The sequence below is a fragment of the Rhipicephalus microplus genome, chromosome 5 (assembly GCF_043290135.1).
Source record: "Rhipicephalus microplus isolate Deutch F79 chromosome 5, USDA_Rmic, whole genome shotgun sequence".
In the NCBI taxonomy this organism is placed as follows: domain Eukaryota; kingdom Metazoa; phylum Arthropoda; class Arachnida; order Ixodida; family Ixodidae; genus Rhipicephalus; species Rhipicephalus microplus.
The window spans coordinates 52852521-52874695 of NC_134704.1; the positions used below are offsets into that span (position 1 = coordinate 52852521).

General features: G+C 48.7%; 1 protein-coding gene across 1 annotated transcript; it reads right to left on the bottom strand.

Annotated features, from left to right (window-relative positions):
- Positions 1-233: 233 nt before the first annotated feature.
- On the bottom strand, positions 234-20189 carry LOC142817788 (uncharacterized). The gene is made up of 5 exons (XM_075895458.1): positions 19921-20189; positions 17194-17607; positions 15290-15465; positions 12391-12421; positions 234-508 (listed from the first exon to the last, which is right to left on the bottom strand). The coding sequence occupies exons 1-5, from the start codon at positions 19972-19974 to the stop codon at positions 287-289; spliced, it is 897 nt and encodes a 298-aa protein (XP_075751573.1). The 5' UTR covers positions 19975-20189; the 3' UTR covers positions 234-286.
- Between the last annotated feature and the right edge of the window lie 1986 nt (positions 20190-22175).

Here is a 22175-nt window from a genome sequence, read left to right on the forward strand (position 1 = left end):
ATGTATTTACAAGTATGTATGTATGTATGTATGTATGTATGTATGTATGTATGTATGTATGTATGTATGTATGTATGTATGTATGTATGTATGTATGTATGTATGTATGTATGTATGTATTATGTCCTACCTGACGCCCTTGCTCGCGTAATACGTGATGCCTGTCAAGAGGCAAGCTGTGCTATCACAACACGCTGCTTCAAGCGATTCATGCTCTCCAAAACTGGACGCGCTCAAGTGGATGGTCGAGTCCTTTATTAATCTGGTGCTTCGGCAGGTCGGGGCATCAGAGTGTACCCGTGCCGCCGTGCACGAAGTAGGTGGCGCCCTGCTTGGGAAAGCGCTTGGCGGCCACCGCGTCCTTGAGCGGCTGGTGATCGTGTTTCACCCAAACGTGGTAGGACACCAGGAACCAACCACTCTCCACGTCGGGCGTCACCATCAGGGCGCTGTTGGGACACGCGTCGGGGTTGCTGAGGGCGTCCTGTAGGATCTTCACGAACACCATCTACATAAACCGGAAGAAACAGCGGGCCGCGGTGAAGTCATTAAGAGCGTCCACCTTCTATGCTGGAAGTGGGCACTGCACACCTCCCGCACTCGCATTCACAACCCTCGCATTCCTGCATACAACATTCATCACTGCGGTACACGGCACCGCGAGTATTGTATGTATCTCACGGAACTGCTGTTTTCAAACTTTTTAAGCTATATCTTGCATGCTGTACTAAAATATGGCTCACCTCACACCTCCATCCGTGATCTTTCTTATAATTACTTTCAAAACTTATTGCGATAAGTGTACATCGCCCAGTTAATATATATTGTTATGCGCGTAACTTTTATTGAATGTCCCGATTGCATTGTATATGTAGCATTGCCCATTTCATTTTGCCGCTACTTAGTTTTTGCTTTGCTTTTAATGTAATATCATTAGCCCGTGCTTTTTCTGTATTGTCTTATGAATGCAGTACCAGCGTCTACGTGGGGCAAAAGAGCACCATCGAGTCGCGATTGAGCAGCTTTTCTTTTCTACTCAGCCAGTGAATGCATGTTCGTGATAATGATTCACGCTCTGGTGCTGGGTTCAATTTCCACTGCATTAACTGCCCTCCGTTTTTTTTTAAGAGGGAAAGAGACTCCAACCTAGTGCTCAGAGGTGTGTACACTCATAGGCATAAGCATGGGTTCCCTTTTAGGGGGAGATAGGCGGAGGTCTATCACGCCGCCCCCCTCCCTGTCATGTCCCGCCCCCGTAAGCACGCCTATCTGTGCACTCATCTTCCTGAAATGGCGTCTCCCTGCCACCATCTCTTCTAATCCTCACTTCCCCCTTCCATTCCTGTGTAACGGGGTTAATTTGCAGAGCAGAACGCAGAAAGCGAAGCAGTCAGCAGCGTACGGCCAAACGCAGCAAGCACGAACTTATGCTGATGGCGATGCCCCTGAGGCACCGAGAAATGCCGCTGAAGCTCCTCTTCTTCACTACAATCGCCCTCCGCACAAAAAGACGCCATCCTTGCGGATTAGGGAGAAGAAACGACTAATGGGTCATAATATGGCTTGAGGCGAGAGACGTGAACAGTGTCGTGGCCGCGGTAGCGTAGGTCTGTGGATGGGATGATGGGCTCCACGATATAGTTGACGAGTGACGTTTGCTCTACAACGCGGTATGGCCCGATGTATTTGGGAATAAGTTTTGCGGAGCGGCCAGGTGCGGTAGCAGGTGCCCGAAGACATACCAATGAACCAGGTGGAAAGTTTGGAGCCGTACGGTCCCCTGTCTGGCGGGATTGCTGCTGCCACTGGTCCTCGGAAGAAAAAGAGCGGGCAAGCTGGCGGCATTCTTCAGCATGTCGGGCAGCGTCGGACAGAGTTGTACTTTCAGACTCATAAGGTTTATATGGAAAAATAGTTTCTACTGTATTTGAAGGTTCTCGTCCGTACAGAAGAAAGTATGGCGAAAACCCAGTAGTAGCTTGTACGGCAGTATTATACGCGTAGGTGACGAATGGGAGAACTTGGTCCCAATTTGAATAATCAGAGGCGACGTACATCGATAACATATTGCCAAGAGTACGGTTGAAGCGCTCCGTAATCCCATTCGTTTGAGGGTGGTACGCTGTACTTGTGTGGTGCACGATTCGGCATTCGTTGAGTAATGCCTTCAAGGCGTCAGAAAGGAAGGCACGGCCTCTGTCACTTAAGAGCTCGCGAGGGGCACTATGACGCAGAATGAAACATTGCAACAGAAATGTTCCAACGTCACGGGCTGTGGCAGTCGGCAGCGCGGATGTTTTGGCATAGCGTGTCAGATGGCACGCATAGCATGTCAGAATAAAGCGTCGGAAGTATGACGACAAGCCGACAAAACTTCTAAGTTCCTTCAAGTTCTTTGGCTTCGAAAAATCGGCGATTGCTCGAAGCTTAGCGGGGTCGGGAAGTATGCCGTCCCGCGATACGACGTGGCCAAGAATGGTGAGCTGCCGGGCACCAAAACGACACTTCTCGAGGTTGAGTTGAAGGCCGGCGTCGGTGAGACGTGTGAGGACGTGCTCGAGACGATTTAAATGGGTGTCGAAATCGGTGGAAAAGACAACTACGTCATCCAGGTAGCATAAAAATGTGTTCCACTTGAGGCCTCGTTAAATAGTGTCCATCATTCTTTCAAAAGTGGCAGGAGCGTTACAAAGGCCGAAAGGCATAACGGTAAATTCGTATAATCCATCAGGTGTGACAAATGCTGTTTTCGGTCGGTCAGATGCTTCCATAGGAACTTCCCAGTATCCAGACCGTAAATCCAGCGAAGAGAAGTATTCTGCTCCCTGCAAACAGTCAAGGGCGTCATCTATTCGCGGTAACGGGTAAACGTCCTTACGGGTGATCTTGTTTAAACGTCGATAGTCCACACAGAACCGAATGGAGCCGTCCTTCTTCTTAACAAGAACGACCGGTGACGCCCAGGAACTGTTAGAAGGCTGTACAATACCCCGCTGGAGCATGTCAGCAACCTGGTCGTCAATAACACGGCGCTCCGACGCTGAGACTCGGTAGGGGCGCTGCCGTAGAGGCGTATGGCTTCCTGTGTCAATCTTGTGAGATATGTTGGATGTGCGACTGAGGCCAAAAGCGTGGCTGTCAAAAGAAGTACGAAACTTTTGCAGCAGGTTCACTAACTGGCTTCGTTCTGAAGAATACGTTGCGACATCGATGGAGCGGTGGAAAGCGTCCAGGAGTGACTGGTCAACAACAGAGTCAGAAATGAGTGCGCTGAGGTCCGTAGCAAGTAAACTAGATGGAACGTCAAAAATGTGACGGGCGTCGATCTGATGCACGTGACCGAGACATACACCATAAAATAAAGGTAAAGGCCCTTCTAGCGTATTGTACACGAGCGTCTTCGTGACGCCATGGTGGAGAGTAAGGACAGCAACGGGCAGTGGAGAACATTTGCATTGAATGAACAGGGCAGAGGGCGTAAATAAAACATCACCATCGGAAATAGCGTCACACGACACAGTCACCAGCAGAGAAGAGCGCGGTGGTACGGTGGTGTCGTCGGAAACAAACAGTTTATAACACGACAGGGAGGCTTCGACAGCGTCAACATCAGGAAGTGCAGATAGCTCAAGTTCAGCGTGACAGCATTCAATGACGCCATTATTATTCGCAAGGAAGTCCCAGCCGAGTATCATGTCATGGGAACACGAGGGCAGCACTACGAATTCGACGATATACACAATCCCTTCGATGATGACTCGTGTGGTACAGGCTGCGAGAGGTGTTACACTTTGTGCGTTAGCCCTTCTAAGAGAGAGGCCGGATAATGGCATCAGAACTTTGCGGAGTTTGCGGCACAGGTTGATGGAAAGGACGGATAGAGCGGCTCCGGTGTCGACAAGCGCCATGACGACGATACCATCGACTGACACTTCTATGACGTTAGCTGGACAGGGGCGAGGACTTGTGCATGGCGACGGGGACGCAGTTCGTGCCTCGGGAACTGCGGCCGTTAGTCTTCCTGGTCGGTGGGTCCGGAACGGTGACGCATAGGGGAAAGCGAACGTCGACGTGGAGATGGGGAGCGGCCGGTCGGGCCGTGTGGACGATCAGAAGGAAAGGAAGAAGAAGGAGGGCTTGAAGGCGTGGAAGAAAACTGAGGGTCGAAAGAGCGCATTCGTCGAATGTTCTGAGAAGCCTGGCGACGACGACAATAACGTGCCACGTGGCCAACACCGCCACAAGAAAACATATGGGACGGTTGTCGTAAGTCCACCATTGGTCGGAGTAGATTCCGACTTGCGGCTGGGGGGCAGAAAACTGCGGCCGAGGTGGTATCGGCATAGGCGGCGGTGAATAGGTCGGCGGCGAAAAGGGCGGCGGCGAATACATAGGCGCTGGCTGGAACGCAGGCTGTCGAGGTCGAGCAACGGCCTCGGCGTACGTGAGAGGTGCGGCGACTGGGGGCGGTTCACGGGCGGGAGGAAGAACTTGTGCGACCTGGTCTTGAATGAAGTCACGGAGTGTAGACGTCAATCTGCGTGGTTGATCGGGTACGCAGGACATCAAAGAGAGCTGACGAGCGACCTCAGCGCGGATGAACAGTTGGATCTTGGAGAGAAGAAGGGCATGGTCTTCTCCTATGCCAAGGGTGGAAAGGCTGGACAAAGAGTCGTCGAGCACCGAGGGACGTCGGGTGGAAAGACGTTGCCTGCGCAACTCGTCAAAACTCTGGCATAACTCGGTCAGTTCTAGGACAGTGCGAGGACTCTTAGACAGCAACATTTGGAAAGCGTCGTCCTCAATGCCCTCCATAATGTGCTTGATCTTAAGCTCTTCGGACATCGACTCGTTGACTCGCTTGCAAAGGTCCAGAACGTCCTCAATATAGCTTGTGAAATTCTCACCAAGCTGCTGGGACCGAGTATGTAAGCGTTGTTCGGCACGGCGTTTGCGTACCTCAGGCCGTCCGAAAACTAGTGTGAGGCTCGTTTTGAAGACCGACCATGTAGGGAGTTCCGCTTCGTGGTTTATAAACCACAGCTTGGCCACGTCCGACAGGTAGAAGGAGACGTAGGCCAACTTGGCGGCGTCATCCAATTTGTTGTGAGTACTCACTCGCTCGTACATTGAAATCCAGTCATCAACGTCCTTGTCTTCTGTGCCTGAGAAAACAGGGGGATCTCGCAGACGCAGAGAACCGGCGCAGGGGACAGTATGCGGTGCCAGTGGAGGAGTTGGAGCGGCATTTGCGTCGGTAGGCATAATGGATGGTAAAATGCGATTCTGAAGCTCCAGGGTGATCGAAACCCAGCAGACTCCCCCACTTGTAACGGGGTTTATTTGCAGAGCAGAACGCAGAAAGCGAAGCAGTCAGCAGCATCCGGCCAAGCGCAGCAAGCACGAGCTTATGCTGATGGCGATGCCCCTGAGGCGCCGAGAAATGCCGCTGAAGCTCCTCTTCTTCACTACACCCGTTTTACTACTCTGCGCCATGCCTCTTCCTATGTGTGGCAGAAACCGAGGTCAGCGTCCGCCCTAAACTATTAAAATATCTGGTATTTCCGCGCCGAAACCTCGTCACACGAGCCACGTCGTAGGGGAGAGCTCGGTATAATTTCGATCATCTGGTGTTCTTTTTAACGTTCCGCTGACGTCACACAGTACACGGGCCTCAACCAGCTGGCCTTCACCGAAATGCGACAGCCGCGGCCGGAGTCGAACCGGTGACCTTGGGGTCAGCATCCGAGCCCGGTGACCGCTAAATCCCCACGGTGGACGAAAACACTGACCGCTGTGATATCGGTAATTGTCGGAGCAGGTGTAAAACACCCCCCAACAAATTATCCCCCTTGCAAGGCCTGTGTTTTTAGCCTCAGAGGAAAGACATTTCGTTGACGTTCGTTCGTTTTTCTTTTTTTTTCTTGTTGTGATGGGGATGTAAGTTGTGCCCAATATTTATCATTAAGAACTCTTGTGCGGTCCTTTAGCCGTGGTAAAGATCCAAGGACTGTCAAACGACACCGTATTTTTGGTGTAGTTTTGCAGTGCATACCTCGCCCCCTCACCATCCTTGGGTCTAACTCGTGGCAGCGAGAAGATAAAGGGAAGAAAGTTGCGATAAAAACATCACCGCTTCTTGACTATCATTTTTTTTACGTAAATACTGCGTACGTCTGAACTCATCTGCATATATCATATGCGCGCATGAAATGTTAAGGTATAAAGCGTGGAAACTTGGCAAGTTGGTTGGACATAACTGAAAATACAAACAGCGAAACAGTAGTAGTTACAGCGTAACTATGAAAGCAAGAAACAAGTACAGGAAAGAGCACTGTTATGTAAAAAAATGATTGATATGTGGGGTTTAACTTCCCAGAACCACCACATGATTATGAGAGACGCCTTAGTGGAGGGCTCCGGAAATTTCGACCACCTGGGGTTCTTTAACGTGCACCCAAATATTGAGCACACGGGCCTACAGCATTTCCGCCTCTATCGGAAATGCAGCCGCCACAGCCGGGATTCGATCCCGTGACCTGCGGATCAGCAGCCGATTACCTTAGCCACTAGACCACCGTGGCGGGGCTATGTTAAAAAAAGTACCGCAATGCAGTGTCTATAGGTATTATTACAAAGCGCATCTGTTGCAGAGGCAGCAGTTAATCAGCCAGCGCATTACCGTGTGCCGGTACCGTCAAAGCGTACTGAACTGTGATCTGGAACACCGAATTCATGGTTATCCAACGATTATTTGTAATGCGCTGGTGAACATTGACGCATCGAGCTGCCAGGAATAGCTTACCGCTCGAGCATTTCGTGACCTGAACACTCTTGCGCTTGCCAACTTCACTTAAACGCTTTGGTCTTTAAAAGGTTATCTCGTATTGATTAGGCGTATTCGACTATATATTTCCCCACAGCATGGTCACTCGTGAGGCAATAAGCGAAACACAACCGGCGTTCTTAAATTAAATCTGCAGTTATAGTGTCAACGAATGGTGAAATCTAATCTTCCGTTATCGGCTGTATACGAGCCAACGTTACCAAAATGTACGAGCGACTATCGCGATTTCTAATCAATGTATCTTATATTACCAAGTGCCGACTTCTCTTTCATGCGCGCAAAAAACAACAACAACAACAACAACAACGGAATGATACTTCGGAACCACTTAGCTGCTCCAACAGTGAGGGGCTGTCGTAAGTAAACACCGAAGAAACTGATTGAATTACGCAAAAATACATTGCGCATTTACGCGTTGTCTTGATCTGACAAGTGCAGGCACGGCGCAGGCGAAATGCTATTGCGCGGCTTTCGCACTCAGCGTGACGTCTGCTGCGGCGCACCCACTTTTCCCACCAGCGCTTGCACGCCCATCGGTGGGCTTGTGCATGGCCTCCGAGATCGGAGGCCATGACTCGTGATTAGAGTTCTCTAAAATTGACTAGAGGGGACTGTCCCTGCGATCGTTCAGCGACCATGAGAATGATGGGCAGTGCACGCATTTGCCTATAGTCTTCGTACTTACGGGTGACGAATTGCACTTGCGGCTTTGTTTATTAATGTGTTTCGTTTTTTTTTTTTTGAGAGAGAAAGATTCAACCCTTTTGAACTTCGTGAACCGATTTGGAAAGGCAAGTCTAAAAGAATAAGGTGGTGAAGTGCAACCACTGAACATTTGCTGATTTTTGTTTCGCGAAAAAACAGCTCAGAGCCACACGAACACACGCGGAGCCAAAAGCCAAAAGTACGTAGATTAGACAAATGTGTGTACTACCCATCATTCCCATGCTCGCTGAAGCTTCGTGCGTTGCAGCTTTGATAGACACTAGCGCCGGAGTTCTCTATGGTGTATATTAAGAAACTCTATGGGCTCCTGTGCTCGTAACAAACTCTTGCAAGCTCATTCGTAAGTAAGGTTTTGCGTTCAACCGTCGCTCTTGTGTATTATTTGTGTGCGCGCATCAGACTGCTAGACTACCAAGACAGGCGTTGAACGACACCAACATATCCGGAGTTAACATGAAAAATTACTATTTCTCTGCCTAATCGAGGAGAAAATTCAAAATCAGAGCAGGGAAACGAAGCAGCAACCGCGCGAAGCATCGGGTTATCCCCTGCTAAAGTTCCCTAGATTAATTCCTTCTTCTAGCAACGGAAGATCACACAAGGCGGTTTGTCTAGGGACTCCACCAGTTACGCCTGCCGCGTCTGGGGAAAAAGGAGATCAGTCGGCGGGAGTCGAGTGCGCGGAGTGGTCGTGCGTAAGTTTGATCGGTACTTTCTTTAACAGTCCGATAACGTGTACTTTAGCAGTCAAGTGAAGATTGCTGCGTCTCAAACGTAATACACGAATGACGTATACTGTCATAATGACGTGGCCTGCTTGCCACTTGCGACCGCAACGAGGTGGATAATCGGGGCATGGAAAACGTCGTTTCCCGCCTTTTCTCGGCCCATGATGTGATTGCAAAATTCGTGTGGATTACTTCAGCAGGACACCGCTATTTTTACGACACCGAGTGGACAGCCTCGTTGTGCTGCACAACAAAACCAAGGTGATTAAACCTGTGTCGCTGGGATCGAAGCTTATAAGCCAACGGTCCATCGACTTGTGTCATGACGCCGACATCTCTTGACGGGTGAGTGTTGCCTCGCGCTTTATATTCCACTCATACGCTCCAACGAACTCTGCGGCCGTCTCCTTTGCACTAAACATGCCACCAGAAAATGTTGTGGTCTCATAACTCTTGTGTTTCTTGTGTTATGGGGCTGGAACGTGTTTTTACAGTAGTAGTATCAAATATGAGCCGTGATTGAAGAGGCACGGCGACTATGTTAGGCCTAAAGGGCTGTACGCCCATACGCGTACTGAACGTTGAGTTTGTGCATTGCATCGGTTGTTCGTGTTGTGCACTTTGGTGTGTTCTGCGTATTTTCACTCGATATGCGCATATACGTTAGCTGTAGGCGCCCTGCATGTTACGTTCGGAGTTTTTCGTGCATGACAGTGTGTTCTGTGTGTTTGTGCTCGACGTGTTCGTGCGTTACGTTGGGTATTTTATGTGCACTATATGCGCGGTACAGAGCGCATCCACTGATGCGCGCATTTATGTAGCTCTGCTCGTTTTTTTTTTTTCTGATGGTCGCTTCAGCGGTAGCTTAATTGAAAAATCTGAGCCGGCAAATAACTGATGCCAGCTAAACGATACTCTGCCGCAAAGTTCCCGTTCCCGTGTGTATATTTTTCCCGCCAGTTTTTCCCGCCTATATTTGCCGCTCCGTTTTCGCGCCACTTTTGTTTCAGGCAGCTTTTTCTCGATTATTATTATTATTATTATTATTATTATTATTATTATTATTATTATTATTATTATTATTATGTTGTTGTTGTTGTTGTAAAGCCCGTATTATAAGACAACTCACATGATCCCGCTAGACTCTTGCTGTGCAATCAGAGCTTTACCGCGTGGTTTCTCGATGTCGTTCATCTAACACAGCTATTCCAAACATGCCCTTATTTCGAGTAGCTGTGCACATACTAACATACTGTCCTATCTAGTCAAATCCACTAAGTACATTTATCTTCGTGGACGTCACCCTATCTCGTTTTATTATTATTATTATTATTATTATTATTATTATTAATGTCCTGTATACGTATAGCTTGAAAAGGAACGAAGTATTTCCTCAGCTAATGCCGATGATGTGCGAGACAGCGTATGAGTGGGCAGTCTTGTTTTTTTTTTTTTAAAGTTTCAGTTGTTATCTACTAGACCATGGTAGTGTATATAAACAACATAAACAGGAGTGTGATTATAGGAGGTGGAGAAAAACACAGATGTGTGCACACGCGCGTGCGCGTGTGCCAGAGGTGCGATTAAAAGGGGCCAATGTATATAATAATTATAATAACTGTTTGGGTTTAACGTCCCAAACGGTGATATGATTGTGAGGGACGCCATAGTGTAAGACTCCGGAGACTTGGGCCTCTTGGGGTTCTTCAATTAACGTGTACCTAAATCTCCACCGAATATATATATATATATATATATATATATATATATATATATATATACATCTTGCCTAAAAAAGGGAGAGAGAGGCTTTGAGTAGGAATGTATCATACGCATGTAACTGCAGTAGTGTTAGCATTTGTGTTTGGATGAATGGATGTATCCGGCTGTGCCCTTAAGATCGGGCGGTGGCTCACGCCACCTAGCCATAAAGTTAAGTACTATCACTATGTGTGTAAGGATTGAATGTCACTCGCGCCTTGGTTGTAGCCACCAATCACTTAGCCTCCTCCTGGTTATTTCTACCCGTTTACAGTCTATTTTGCCTTCACTGTCCCTAAACCCCAATGCTTTGAAAAATTGCGCGCCATTATCTTGGGTGGAGCCCTTTACAGAACGTTATCAAATGTTCATCCGTCTGCTCCTCCTCTCCACACGCACTACGTAACGTGTCTGTGCCTTCGTATTTGCTGTTTTGAGTTCAGAGCCACCGTGTGGCGACCACTCCGGCTGCCCACGTTAACTATAACTTCAACAACATGATAATACAAAACCCAGTTCGGCTGAATGACTGAACACTAGAATATTGGCACCACGTCATCGGCAATACGTGCGCACCTTGCAGCAAACTAATACCATTTATATGGAGCCATTGTGGTGCAGATATAATATTAGCAAGTGTTGGAATTTCGCGACCCAAAACAACGATGCGATTATGGTAGACGTCGTAGTGCAGGGTTCCGGGAATATCGATCACCTGGAGCTATTTAACGTGCCTATGAATATGTAAATGCGCGGGTGTTCTTTGTATTCTACTCGCCTTGAAATGCGGCCGCCGAGGAGAGGATTCGATCCCGTGACCTTCGGGTCAGTCCGCAGTAATGCACCATAGCCACTAGACCACAAATACTTCTAACACCAGTAGGGTTGAGAGCTGGGCTAGTTGGTGAGACATCATTTAACCATATGGTGTAGTAGCGCAATTTTCACGGGGACGAAGAGGACAAGAACACACGACACTCGCTACACTCGCAACTAATTTTATTTCAGAAGCAGCACATCATATATAACCCATAACCCTAGCGACACAGAAAAGAACTACGAACATTGAATCAATGCCAACAGAAGCTTTTGCGCAGACTCAAGCGATAGTACACGGCAGTTACGCTTACACTTTAAAATGAGACACTGTTCCCAGTGTGGCTGCTCACCACTGTTCAGTGACACGACCGCAGTCTTCCGTCATGGAAACCAACTAACCAGAGAAATTGTCGAAGCCTTCCACATTAAAAAAAGAAAAGAAGGATGCATTAGTCAGTCATCGGTTTCGTTAAGTGACCGAGAAGCCAGCTACCTCGAAGGACTTAATTGAGATCAGTGTTTGCACGTGTCATACTCTCCTTTTTGTCGTTTCAAAATTTTGTTTCAAACACGTGTGAATTCCCGCAAACTTTTTTTTTTATTTGATGTTATCCAGGGCTGTTTTTAGTTATGTCATTTTAAAGTGTAAGCGTAACTGCCGTGTACTATCGCTTGAGTCTGCGCAAAAGCTTCTGTTGGCATTGATTCAATGTTCGTAGTTCTTTTCTGTGTCGCTAGGGTTATGGGTTATATATGATGTGCTGCTTCTGAAATAAAATTAGTTGCGAGTGTAGCGAGTGTCGTGTGTTCTTGTCCTCTTCGTCCCCGTGAAAATTGCGCTACTACACCATATGGTTAAATGACTTCTAACACCATGCACTAGACCACTGCGACAGGTATAGACGTCAGACTCTGCCCAGGTGGCGCTGCAAAAAACGCCGCCACCAGCGCTCTCATCGCCGCCCTGGCCATAACTGGGTAGTGCAGAAAGAGCCGTCCGCGAGCAAATATGCGTAGGCCCCCCTCTTTCATGGGTGTTTAAACGTGGTTTCCTGCCAATTAACGACGTGGAAAGCTTCTGTCAATTCACTCTCGCTTCAAAAAAAATACAAAGCTCATCAAAGCGAACTGAGGTTTTAATGCTAAAGATGTTTCATTTATTTTGGCGAGCTGCAACTCGCAAATGCAAGCAAGCATCGAATGACATCGAGTTCAATGCGCAATTCCACCTGAAACATAGCTCTATCATTGTTTCACATTCGCTAGTTGCATCTGATTGCCCAGCAAACTTTGCAAGGGAGTCAAAGTCTGCACTACCCAAAAATGCTCCGACAGGTGTCGCTACGCGCCTTCAAAACTCCAGAGTCTGACGTCAATGGCGGTAGTGTCATTAGCCTAGCAATACCCAATCGAAATCTAACCGAAATAAGGAATAAGCGCACACATCACATCCACTAAAGCACCATAGCTTGTATTGCTGACGCATTAAAGAAAAAAAAAACAACTAACCTTTCTTTCATGCGCGGTGAATCGCTTCTTCCTGCGAAAAAGAAAAAGAAAATTTAAAGCACGTGCGTATAACCCACGGAGAAAACAAAATAGTGGTCAGCCACAGGCCTTAAAAACGTCGTTTTAGACTATAAGTGATGAGGTACGACGTGTCGATTGGGCATAAACATCGAGGCATAAATCTCACTGGCCACATAAATCTTCATGTGGCCACTGTGCATAAATTTGTTTGCATTATCTCTTTATTCCCTCCCCCTATTTCCCTGTAAAGGTTGAATAAGTTCATATAGGCTGTTTTAAGATCGAATAAGCCAGTTGATAGTTCGCGCACTTTCCGTCTACTTCGTTTTTACTGGTTAGTCCGGCCTTGCTCACATATCCCACGTACGGCCGCTGGATATTGATGCTCCCAGTGACGTAACGACGAAATTTTCTAACATGCTTTCTTTCGGTTTCTCTGCGGCTCTGTTGCCTGAAATTTCATGTCAAGAAATTTTCAATGTGTAAATAAAGGAATCTCGTGACCGGAAATTCATGCATTGACATATATGCCACAACCGTCTACGCTAATAAATGGTTAGCGTATATCCAGTAGTAGAAATTAAGATCTTCCTTCGGTTTGGGTGATAAGATAAACACCTTAGATGTGTATTACCGCGAATGCACACCTTTATAATACAGAAAATTTCGCATTGTGTTATTATACTGCACTAAGAACTGGTTGCATTTGCGTAATTGTTAAACTTGCACTCGTTATGTCTTCAATTCACGAGACTGTTTGTACCGCCTTTATCGTCTCCACCGCAGTGCGAAAGGAGCAATCACTCTATAATGTCGTGCGTTACGATGTAACATAGTCATCTTTAGCTTTTTATGCAACGTAACATTAGCTCAATTCCACAATTACTATATACATTATCTTGTTACTTTATCGGTATCTCCATTATTTTGACGATTTAGTGAGTGAGTGAGTGCATGTCTATTTATTTATTTGAAATAGCCTCAAGGTACATACAGTACATCATAGAGGGGAAGGGCAAGTACGAAAAAAGATGAAAAAAAAAATTGGCCCCGTTTGTGCATGTAATCAGCAAATGTCGTCGAAAGACGATAGTCTTGCGTGTGAAGAGAGTGAACAATTAATTTGATGTTCTGCGCAAGAAAATGGGTGAATGGTATTTTGGAGGCGCTGCGTTAGAGTGCCTCGAGCGTGCAGCGGAGGCGAACAAGCGCATCAAATCCCGTCACACGTGAGACATGAGCACCACCTGGCAGTCTTGCAAAACGAAGCGCGTGGCTCTGAGACGGGTGTGCGTGCCCTTCTCAGAGGTGATAAGGTGAGGAACGTAAGGCGACGGGTAGGTGCCACCACCATCGCGTCTTAGCAAAGCGTTGGAAACACTCACCTTTTCGTGCAAGTGTTGGATGGTCAGCGCAGCGGGATAAGCTCTACGGTCCTTAAAATTACTTATGTATGCATTTTCTAGTAAAAGATGCACATGCAAAATATATACGTGTTGTTATAGTGCCCCAGACTTGCGCGATAATTGCTTATTAATTGACAATTGCACAAGTATGAACGCTAAATCTTGAGCAACATTGGTGGGCGCTGCGGATGGGGTCGGCCGTTTCAAGTACCCGGTGCCGTTAAGAGTGGACAAACAGACAAATGTACAGACAGATAGACAGACAGACAGACAGACCAAAATTTTTGCGTCAAAGGTCCCCAAGAAAGACTATCGTCTTTAAAAAAAAATACAAGAACACGCAATCAGGTGAGAACAGTAACAATGTACAATAAAAACAAAAAGTAAAGAATAAGACTGATTTAAACACTGGTTGTACAAAACTTACCACTCGATTGAGTAAGCCAGATATAAATCGAATAATCAAAAAAAAAGGTACGAGCTCCGAACACCAAACAGGAAATAAAAAGAATGAAGAACAAGAGAACAGATGGCAGAATTTTGCAGTTCTACGTCATGTTCACAAGAGCATGGTTGAAAAGAATCGGATCGCGTATGTTTACTAGAGACGATGGCCGATTGTTCCTGTCGACTGAGGTTTTCGGAAGAAATGACGTGCGCACGTGACAGTGTTAGAAAACGAGATTTTTGACTATGAGAATGATACCTATGAGCGGAAATGGTGGTGGGTGAACGAGGAGTGGCATTGTGATGATATATTTTACGAAAAAGTGAAAGCCGAGCTTGCTGGCGACGAATGGCAAGTATAGTCGGATGTAAAGAAGAGCTTTTATTTCTGTTACGCTTCCTGTACGGTGATTAGTTGGCATAAAACAGACAAAGTGATTTTGCACTGCTTCGATTGCGTCTATAATATGAATGGATGCGGATCTCCAACCGATGATGCACACTCTGGCTGAGGACGAATATACGTGGCTTAGAGCAGTAATTTTAGTGAAGATGGAGCGAGGAAATGATTTCTTTTTTTTATGTATCCCAGAGTACGGTCACTTTAGAACATTATGTGTTCCACGTGGCGTTACCACGGCAAATCATCAGTTTATGTGGACGCCAAGGTAACACGGTATGATGCTACAGATTCGAGAATGGCGGTATTAATCACGAATGTTGGGCACGCTGCGTTAGAGCGTGAAACTCTCGTGTATTTGCATTTCTTAGTATTGAGCTCCATGCGCCAAGTGACGCACCAGTTGTGGACGTCGTTTAGATCGGACTGTATAGATTAGTGACGGCACAGGTAATAGTTATTCTGCTACATATGACACAGTCGTCCGCAAATAAACAAAATTATGAGGAAATATTATTGAGTAAGTCATTTACATAAATTAATAACACAAAAGGACCCAGAACGGACCCCTGAGAAACGCTGGATTCAACAGGGGTCATTACACAACTTATACACGCACGCGCACCTGTGCGCCGGTGGGGGTGCTGCGGGAACCACTTCGGGCATCGTCTTGCGCTCCGACGTCGACTTCTTAGTGGCCGAGCCGAAAGAGTTGCCAGAGTCGGGCGACTGCTGGTGGTAGCGCATCATCACTTCGCTGAAGCTAAGCTCCGGGGAGGTGTCTTTCGGCTCGGGCGGCACCTGCATTTCGCAGCCAGAATGCATGCGACACGTCTGCTCAGCCGCGACAACAGCAGATAGCGTCAACATCGACACAACTACATGTCCTTATCAACCGGTCATTGGTGTTACAACTAGAGCGTATCACTAACTTCGGCCAGCTTCTGCCCGACAGACCGACCGACCGACCAACCGAAAGACCATGCGACCGTCTGCATGCGCTAGACAGGAAAGCTATATGGACCCTTCGGGCGAGAAGTATACATCTTTCCTTGATCTGAATATAATGTACGTTTACAAATAGAGTACGTGCGCGTAGTTATTAGGAGAATTATGAACCTGTATGCAAATGTGCTTTAAGACCAAAGTGTCACTCGCCCAACCAGCGTCAGAGGGCTCCCTTTGGTGGCTGCAGCTGTATAGTGCAAAATTGTGAGTATTTGCTCGTCACGTATGACCCGCCGAAATGAGAAGCTTTTTTTTTTCAGTCTTAAGAGTGAAATTCTACAGTCTTGACGCGAGGCCCAGCCAAAGCGAAGTCTATACGCAGCCGTGGCCTCGGATTAGCGAGTAAGAATGCCGCATGTTTCAATCGAGCGCCCCAATGAAAATGTATCGGACAATTATGTGTATTCACCTTTCGTAATCAAGTACTGACAATGATCCATCAATATTTGTTGAGCGGTAGCGATTAACACCATACTCAGAATTAACCAGGCTGCAACCTACGTGGCACTGTATTGCGTTTTTCATATAATCACGGCAAATTTCGAAAGCCGCGCAATAGAAGGCATGTGCAGGCCGATAATGGGAACGATATATTACATTCGATCGGGTTAATCATGTATACCATAGGACCTGAGAGTTCCTTAATTGAGGCATCAATCATACGGACCCGTGAGGCGCGTTCTTGATGTCGGCGTCACCGTCATGCTGCGTATACAAAGTCTAAATCGATAACATCGCTCGACGCTTCGTATCTTCTCAACACACATCAGTAGGCGGATCTCACCGCTGTAAAACTATGCTCTCACCACTTCGTGTTACTTCGTATTTAGGTAACATGTAGGCAGCGCGAAAACCAGAGCGGCCGTGTTAGCGTTTTGCAGTTACGAGAGATCGGATCCCCAGGGAGTTAGCTACTCATATTCGTATAGCATTGCAATCTGTAGCTATTGTATTCATTCCTCCACAGACATGTGCACAAACGGTGGGGGGGGGGGGGTGTAGGGGTTTCGCCCTCCCTAGTCACCTAAGGGGTGGGGGCGCGAAGTCAGCCGTTACATAATCACGGGGATGGGGCGCAATGTCAGCCGCAGACATGGATGAACCGGGGGCGCTGCGAAGAACCTCCGCTTCCCCCCCCCTCCCCTCCTCCTCTGAAAGGGAGCCCTACACACGCCTATAAGCAACGCCGACTAAATTTCAAGGCCGAAAGGCTGCCGCAGTGACGTCAGAGGTTGGGGCCCAGTTGCCCAACTGAGCATGCTCAGTAAGACTTTTTTTTTTCACATCTTTTATTCGGCCCAATCAAGCCGCAGCAGCTGCGAGAGCGGGAGCGTTTGTTCTCTTAAAACGTGAACGAAACACAGGCTTTCCGCCGCGTTCGCGGCGTAGCTGGGCCCCCACCCTCTGACGTCACTGCGGCAGCCTTTCGGCCTTGAAATTTAGTCGGCGTTGCTATAAGCTGAACTGTGACACTTTTTGTCGAGCAGTACAGTGTACTGTCGGCATGCAGTGCACACACACCGAGTACTTCCTCGGCGCTCCCCGAAAGATCCGCTTGAAGAACCCGCTGGACACGCTTCTGGCGGGTCTACCGTCGCGCGTCGCGTAAAGCCGCTGACTGGCCTGGCGGGCACTGCCGCCATCACGGAGGATCCTGCCGCGCGCTGCCGAGCTGCTGGGACCCTGCGCCCGGCTGTTGGCCGAACGGCGCTGCAGGGTGTCCGGAGGGCTGTCCAGAGTGTAACGGCCACTCCAGGTGTCCATCCGACTGTCAGGCAGCAGCGGAAACATGATCTCGGTCTCCGGAAACGCGTCCCTGGCCGTGGGTGCCCGACGCTGAAGGAAGTTGCCCAGCGGTCGCTGGCGCAAAGCGGATCGCGGCAGCACGCCGCCACCAGCACCGTACCATGAGCAGCCGGCGCTCTGGGAATCCTCCTGCGGAAGTTCGCATTGTCGACATCATCATCATCACCATCATCATCATCATCATCAGCCTGACTACGTTCACTGCAGGACAAAGGCCTCTCCCATGTTCCGCCAGTTAACCCGGTCGTGTGCTTGCAGCTGCCAATTTATACCCGCAAACTTCTTAATCTCATCTGCCCACCTAACCTTCTGTCTCCCCCTAACCCGCTTGCCTTCTCTGGGAATTCAGTTAGTTACCCTTAATGACCAGCGGCTATCCTGTCTACGCGCTACATGCCCGGCTTATGTCCATTTCCTCTTCTTGATTTCAACTATGATATCCTTAACCCCCGTTTGTTCCCTAATCCACTCTGCTCTCTTCTTGTTTCTTAAGGTTACACCTACCATTTTTCCTTCCATTGCTCGCTGCGTCGTCCTGAATTTAAGCTTAACCATCTTTGTAAGTCTCCAGGTTTCTGCTCCGTAGCTAAGTACCGGCAAGATACAGCTGTTATATACCTTCCTCTTGAGGGATAGTGGCAATCTACCTGTCATAATTTGAGAGTGCTTGCCAAATGTGCTCCACCCCATTCTTATTCTTCTAGTTACTTCAATCTCGTGGTTCGGCTCCGCGGTTATTACCTGCCCTAAGTAGACTGTTAAGTTTGGCCTGGAAATTCGTCTGGGCAGACGCCATTGTGCGTAAGCCGGTCCACTGGGGAGGCTCTCAATCCCTTCGGCACCCAGTCTGCCAGACGCTGTCGAAGATTTGAGTAATTACCCAGACAATGCGGCAAGCAAAAGCGAGTTCCCGTCTTTCAAATGCGGACCCTTTTGTCGTCCCTTCAAGCAGCAGCGGTGCCTGATGACCTCGGTGATTCATCTGGCGACGGGGAAGCTGTTGTGACCGGCGCCAGAGCTGACAGGAGAGCGGCGCTCCTTTTAATCCCCAATCAAGTAGACGACCGGCCGGCTGCCTATGCCCGCCAGGCATTGTCCCTGCTAGCCGGAGGATGAGACGTCGTGTCGCCACGACGCCACGACGAGAGAGGACAACAAAGACAGCATCTTCCTGGAAGAGACCGCGGCGGCCACCGCAAATCACCCCGCCAATTAGGCGAGCTGTGCGGCAGACCCTTTGATGTACGCTGTCAGGATCGTGGGAACTCTCGACTAGCGGCACACACACGACGAGGAAGAGCCCTGCTGGCGCCACCTTGCAGTGCAGTGTTCACGACTCAATATTGGACGTTCACGTGGACCGTGCATGCTCGTCCCCCTCACCTGTTGTGTGTGTGTGATTGGTGTTCCACTCGGAGAGGAGGAGCCCGACAGGGCTTAAAACGACGCCGCAGAGTGCTGGACGTCGCTCTGAACCATGTAACGGTTCAACCATCACGCTCGTGGTTTGTGAAACCACTAACCTTTCTTTGCTGTAAATATGTGTAAATAGTGCCATAAACCAGTTTTGTTTTCGTATCCTCTTCTTGTCGGCGTTCAGTTCCTCCACCCGGTTACACCACGCTACCACAGGAGACCGGGTAGTCCCCCATCCCCAACAACTGGTGGCAGCGGTGGGATGCCATCATCTGCAACTTCCTCCTTCCGACCCATAACAAGACATAGTCTTTTACAACTTGAAGTGTACTATTACCTATCTCGAAGCGCTGCTCTTTTCCGAGGTTGTTGTACATTACTTTCGTTTTCTGTTAATTAATTAATTGTCGACATAGAAAGAACTGAACAATAGACCATGGTGCGACAAAAAAAAAGAAAGAAAGAGAACGTCTGTATTCAGAAATGTTCGGAAGAGCAGAAGCGTTGATGCCTTCTTCCTCAGAAGAACGCGGTGACACAGATCGTGTTCCCAACTTCATTTTCCTCCGTCGTATTTACATCGTTTAATCGTAACGTCATAAGCCTGTCACCGACAGAAAACCAGTAGTTGGAAGAGAACACACAGGGTCCCTCAAGCATTCGCTTGATGAAGACACAAATAAGTATAGTCACATGGAAAAGTGTCTGTGAACACGATGCCAAATCGTTTCTGTTCATGAAAGCTAATAGGGCTCGATGAGCCTATACATTCACGCCGAGGAGCGCATTCTCTCGGTACATACATATTGTAACAAGCGTGTTCTTCGGAGGAGTTTCAGCAAGAAACTCGCCAGGGCAAGCCAGGCAGCTACAGCACAGAAAACAGGAAGCCCATAGCGCGACACACGAACGTCGTCGTCTCTTCTCTCACTGGCACAGAGCTATAGCGCCGATGTGCACCGGTACAATATATATGTTGCAGGCAAGAAAGCGCGAGTCGTGCAAGCGTACAGCCGGAGCACTCACGTTCATGTCCGATGGCAGCAGCTTGGCCTGAGAGTCGGTGGCCGAGCACAACATTAAATGTCTCTTGGCTCGGCCGTCACAAGAACACCGCACTTGGGCCTTGCTCCGTTGCTCGCGTGCAAAGCCGAGAGAAGCCGCTGCTGCATGCGGCGCGCGATCGCGCTCGACGCGCAGCGACGGTTATGATGATGATCCTTCAGTAATGGCTCGCACCCTCACTAGGGATTAGCCAGAATTTATTATGAAATTGCAACTATCTAGAGCACTGTATTAAGAATGAGAAGATAAAAGACAACATATAAAGGAAAGAAAGCTGTGATTACTTGCACAGCTAAGTAGTTAATCTGAAGGTATAGAAGTTAGAACAATGGCGATCCTCGCTGTTTCTTTTTTTTCCTTCTCAAAAGCTGTCGACTGTGAACAAAGCAGTAATGTAACCATAGGAAGGCACGAGAGATGACATCATGATGCCTTCATTGAAAGATGTGAATGTTACTAAACATGGAATGTTGCTGCAATCAGGAGAACATGAACGTTCATTTTGATAGTGCAACAAATGAACTGACCTTTTTTTTATTTTCGCAAGAGTAACTTCATTTTTTGTTATACACAATAAGAATATATTCTCTCTCTTCTATTTTTTCAACATATATATTTTTCTAGGGGACCTGATTCTCGGCCAACGTCCTGGGTGGGTGAGCTCAAGAACTGTAGCATCTACATCTACATATATGTCTTGTGGGAGAACAGCGCGGAGTAAGAAAGGGAAGGGCACGCAGAATGCTGTTGTTCTCACAGTGTTCAAGAATAAACGACCTAAGGACCATTGGCAATGTTAGTGTGTACTGTCACATCTTTTTTTTTCTATCTATAGCGTTTGATTTTCCCACAATCGGAGGGTTAGGAACGATAATCCAGCCCGCATCGCCACTGGCAGTTATTCTTATCTCCATAATCTTGGTTTGAAAGTTGTCGTTATTTCTATCTTAGATATTAAAACTAATTTTCCGCATTGCTTTTGATTTGACAGACCTTTACTGCCGCTCGTTTCTCAGTATATCTCCTTTTATGGCTGAGCGCCTTCCATACGAGGTCATCATCAACATCATCAGCAGCAGCAGCAGCTCGCGGGCGCTCGTGGCGCAGAAGGCTGTGATATCGGAGAGCGTTCCGAAACATTTTTCATCCGGTTCGCCATGATGCCAACGCGCTACCGAACCGCCGTCACCATTGGCGTCGTCGGCGTCCTGTCGTGCATCGGCGTGGTGATCTTGTCGGTCACCGTTTCCCGCGATCGAGCGCGGCCTACCAGCCCCGAGTGCAACTCGACGTCCTGCCAGGACAGCCGCTCCGACGCTGAAGGCAGTCACCACAAATGGGGCGGCGCCGCTAGCACAGAGTGCAGTAGCTTCTACGACTTCGTGTGCGGGCGGCACTACCACGCACGGCCGTTGCTACACCAACAGGCCGTCCTGTCCCTCGTGACACGGCTCAACGCGTCGCTGTACGCTTTCCCGCCAATCTCGGAAGCCCTGCTCCGAGGATCCTGTCCGGGCCACTACGTGCTGCTAGCGCTCGATCTGTACCGCGCCTGCACGGCTCCGACAGCGGACGCAAATTGGGAGCACGTGTCTCACCTGATGCGAAGTCTCGGACTCGCCGGTTGGCCCCTGGTTCGAGCTCAACCTCTGGACCTGTCTCCTTGGGACTTGGCCGGCGTCATCGATTTTCGGCTGGGCGTGTTCCCGGTGGCGCGTCTCTCATTGCGACGCCACTACGGCCGCGTCACGCTGCAGCTGGACTGCACTCCGCTGCCGCTACGTCTCCACCAGCTTGCCCTGCCGCTGCGCGAAATGAACAGTTACGTGCGCACCGTCGAGAAGGCGCTGGGCCTCCTCCAAAGCGGTTCCAACGTGGTGACCGGTGAAAGCAGCGAGGGCGGCAAGCAGTGGAGCGCCGCGGCTGCCTCCATTGTGCGGCTGGAACAAGCGCTGGAAAAGGCGCAGCCGCGTGACGCGTTCGTCTACGGCGCCAGACTCATTCGGCTCGGCGATCTACCAATATCGCGCCACTGGAACTGGGCCGAGTACGTGGCAATCGTGCGCAACGACTCGTCCTTGCTGGCGCAGGCCAATCTGACTCTGTTGGTGCACGAGCCCGAGCAGCTGGCCCTGACTACCGAGACCCTGGGCAACGCCAGCGCCGCGGTTATCTTCAACTACTTCGGCTACAGGGTGCTTCTTCACCTGGCGCCG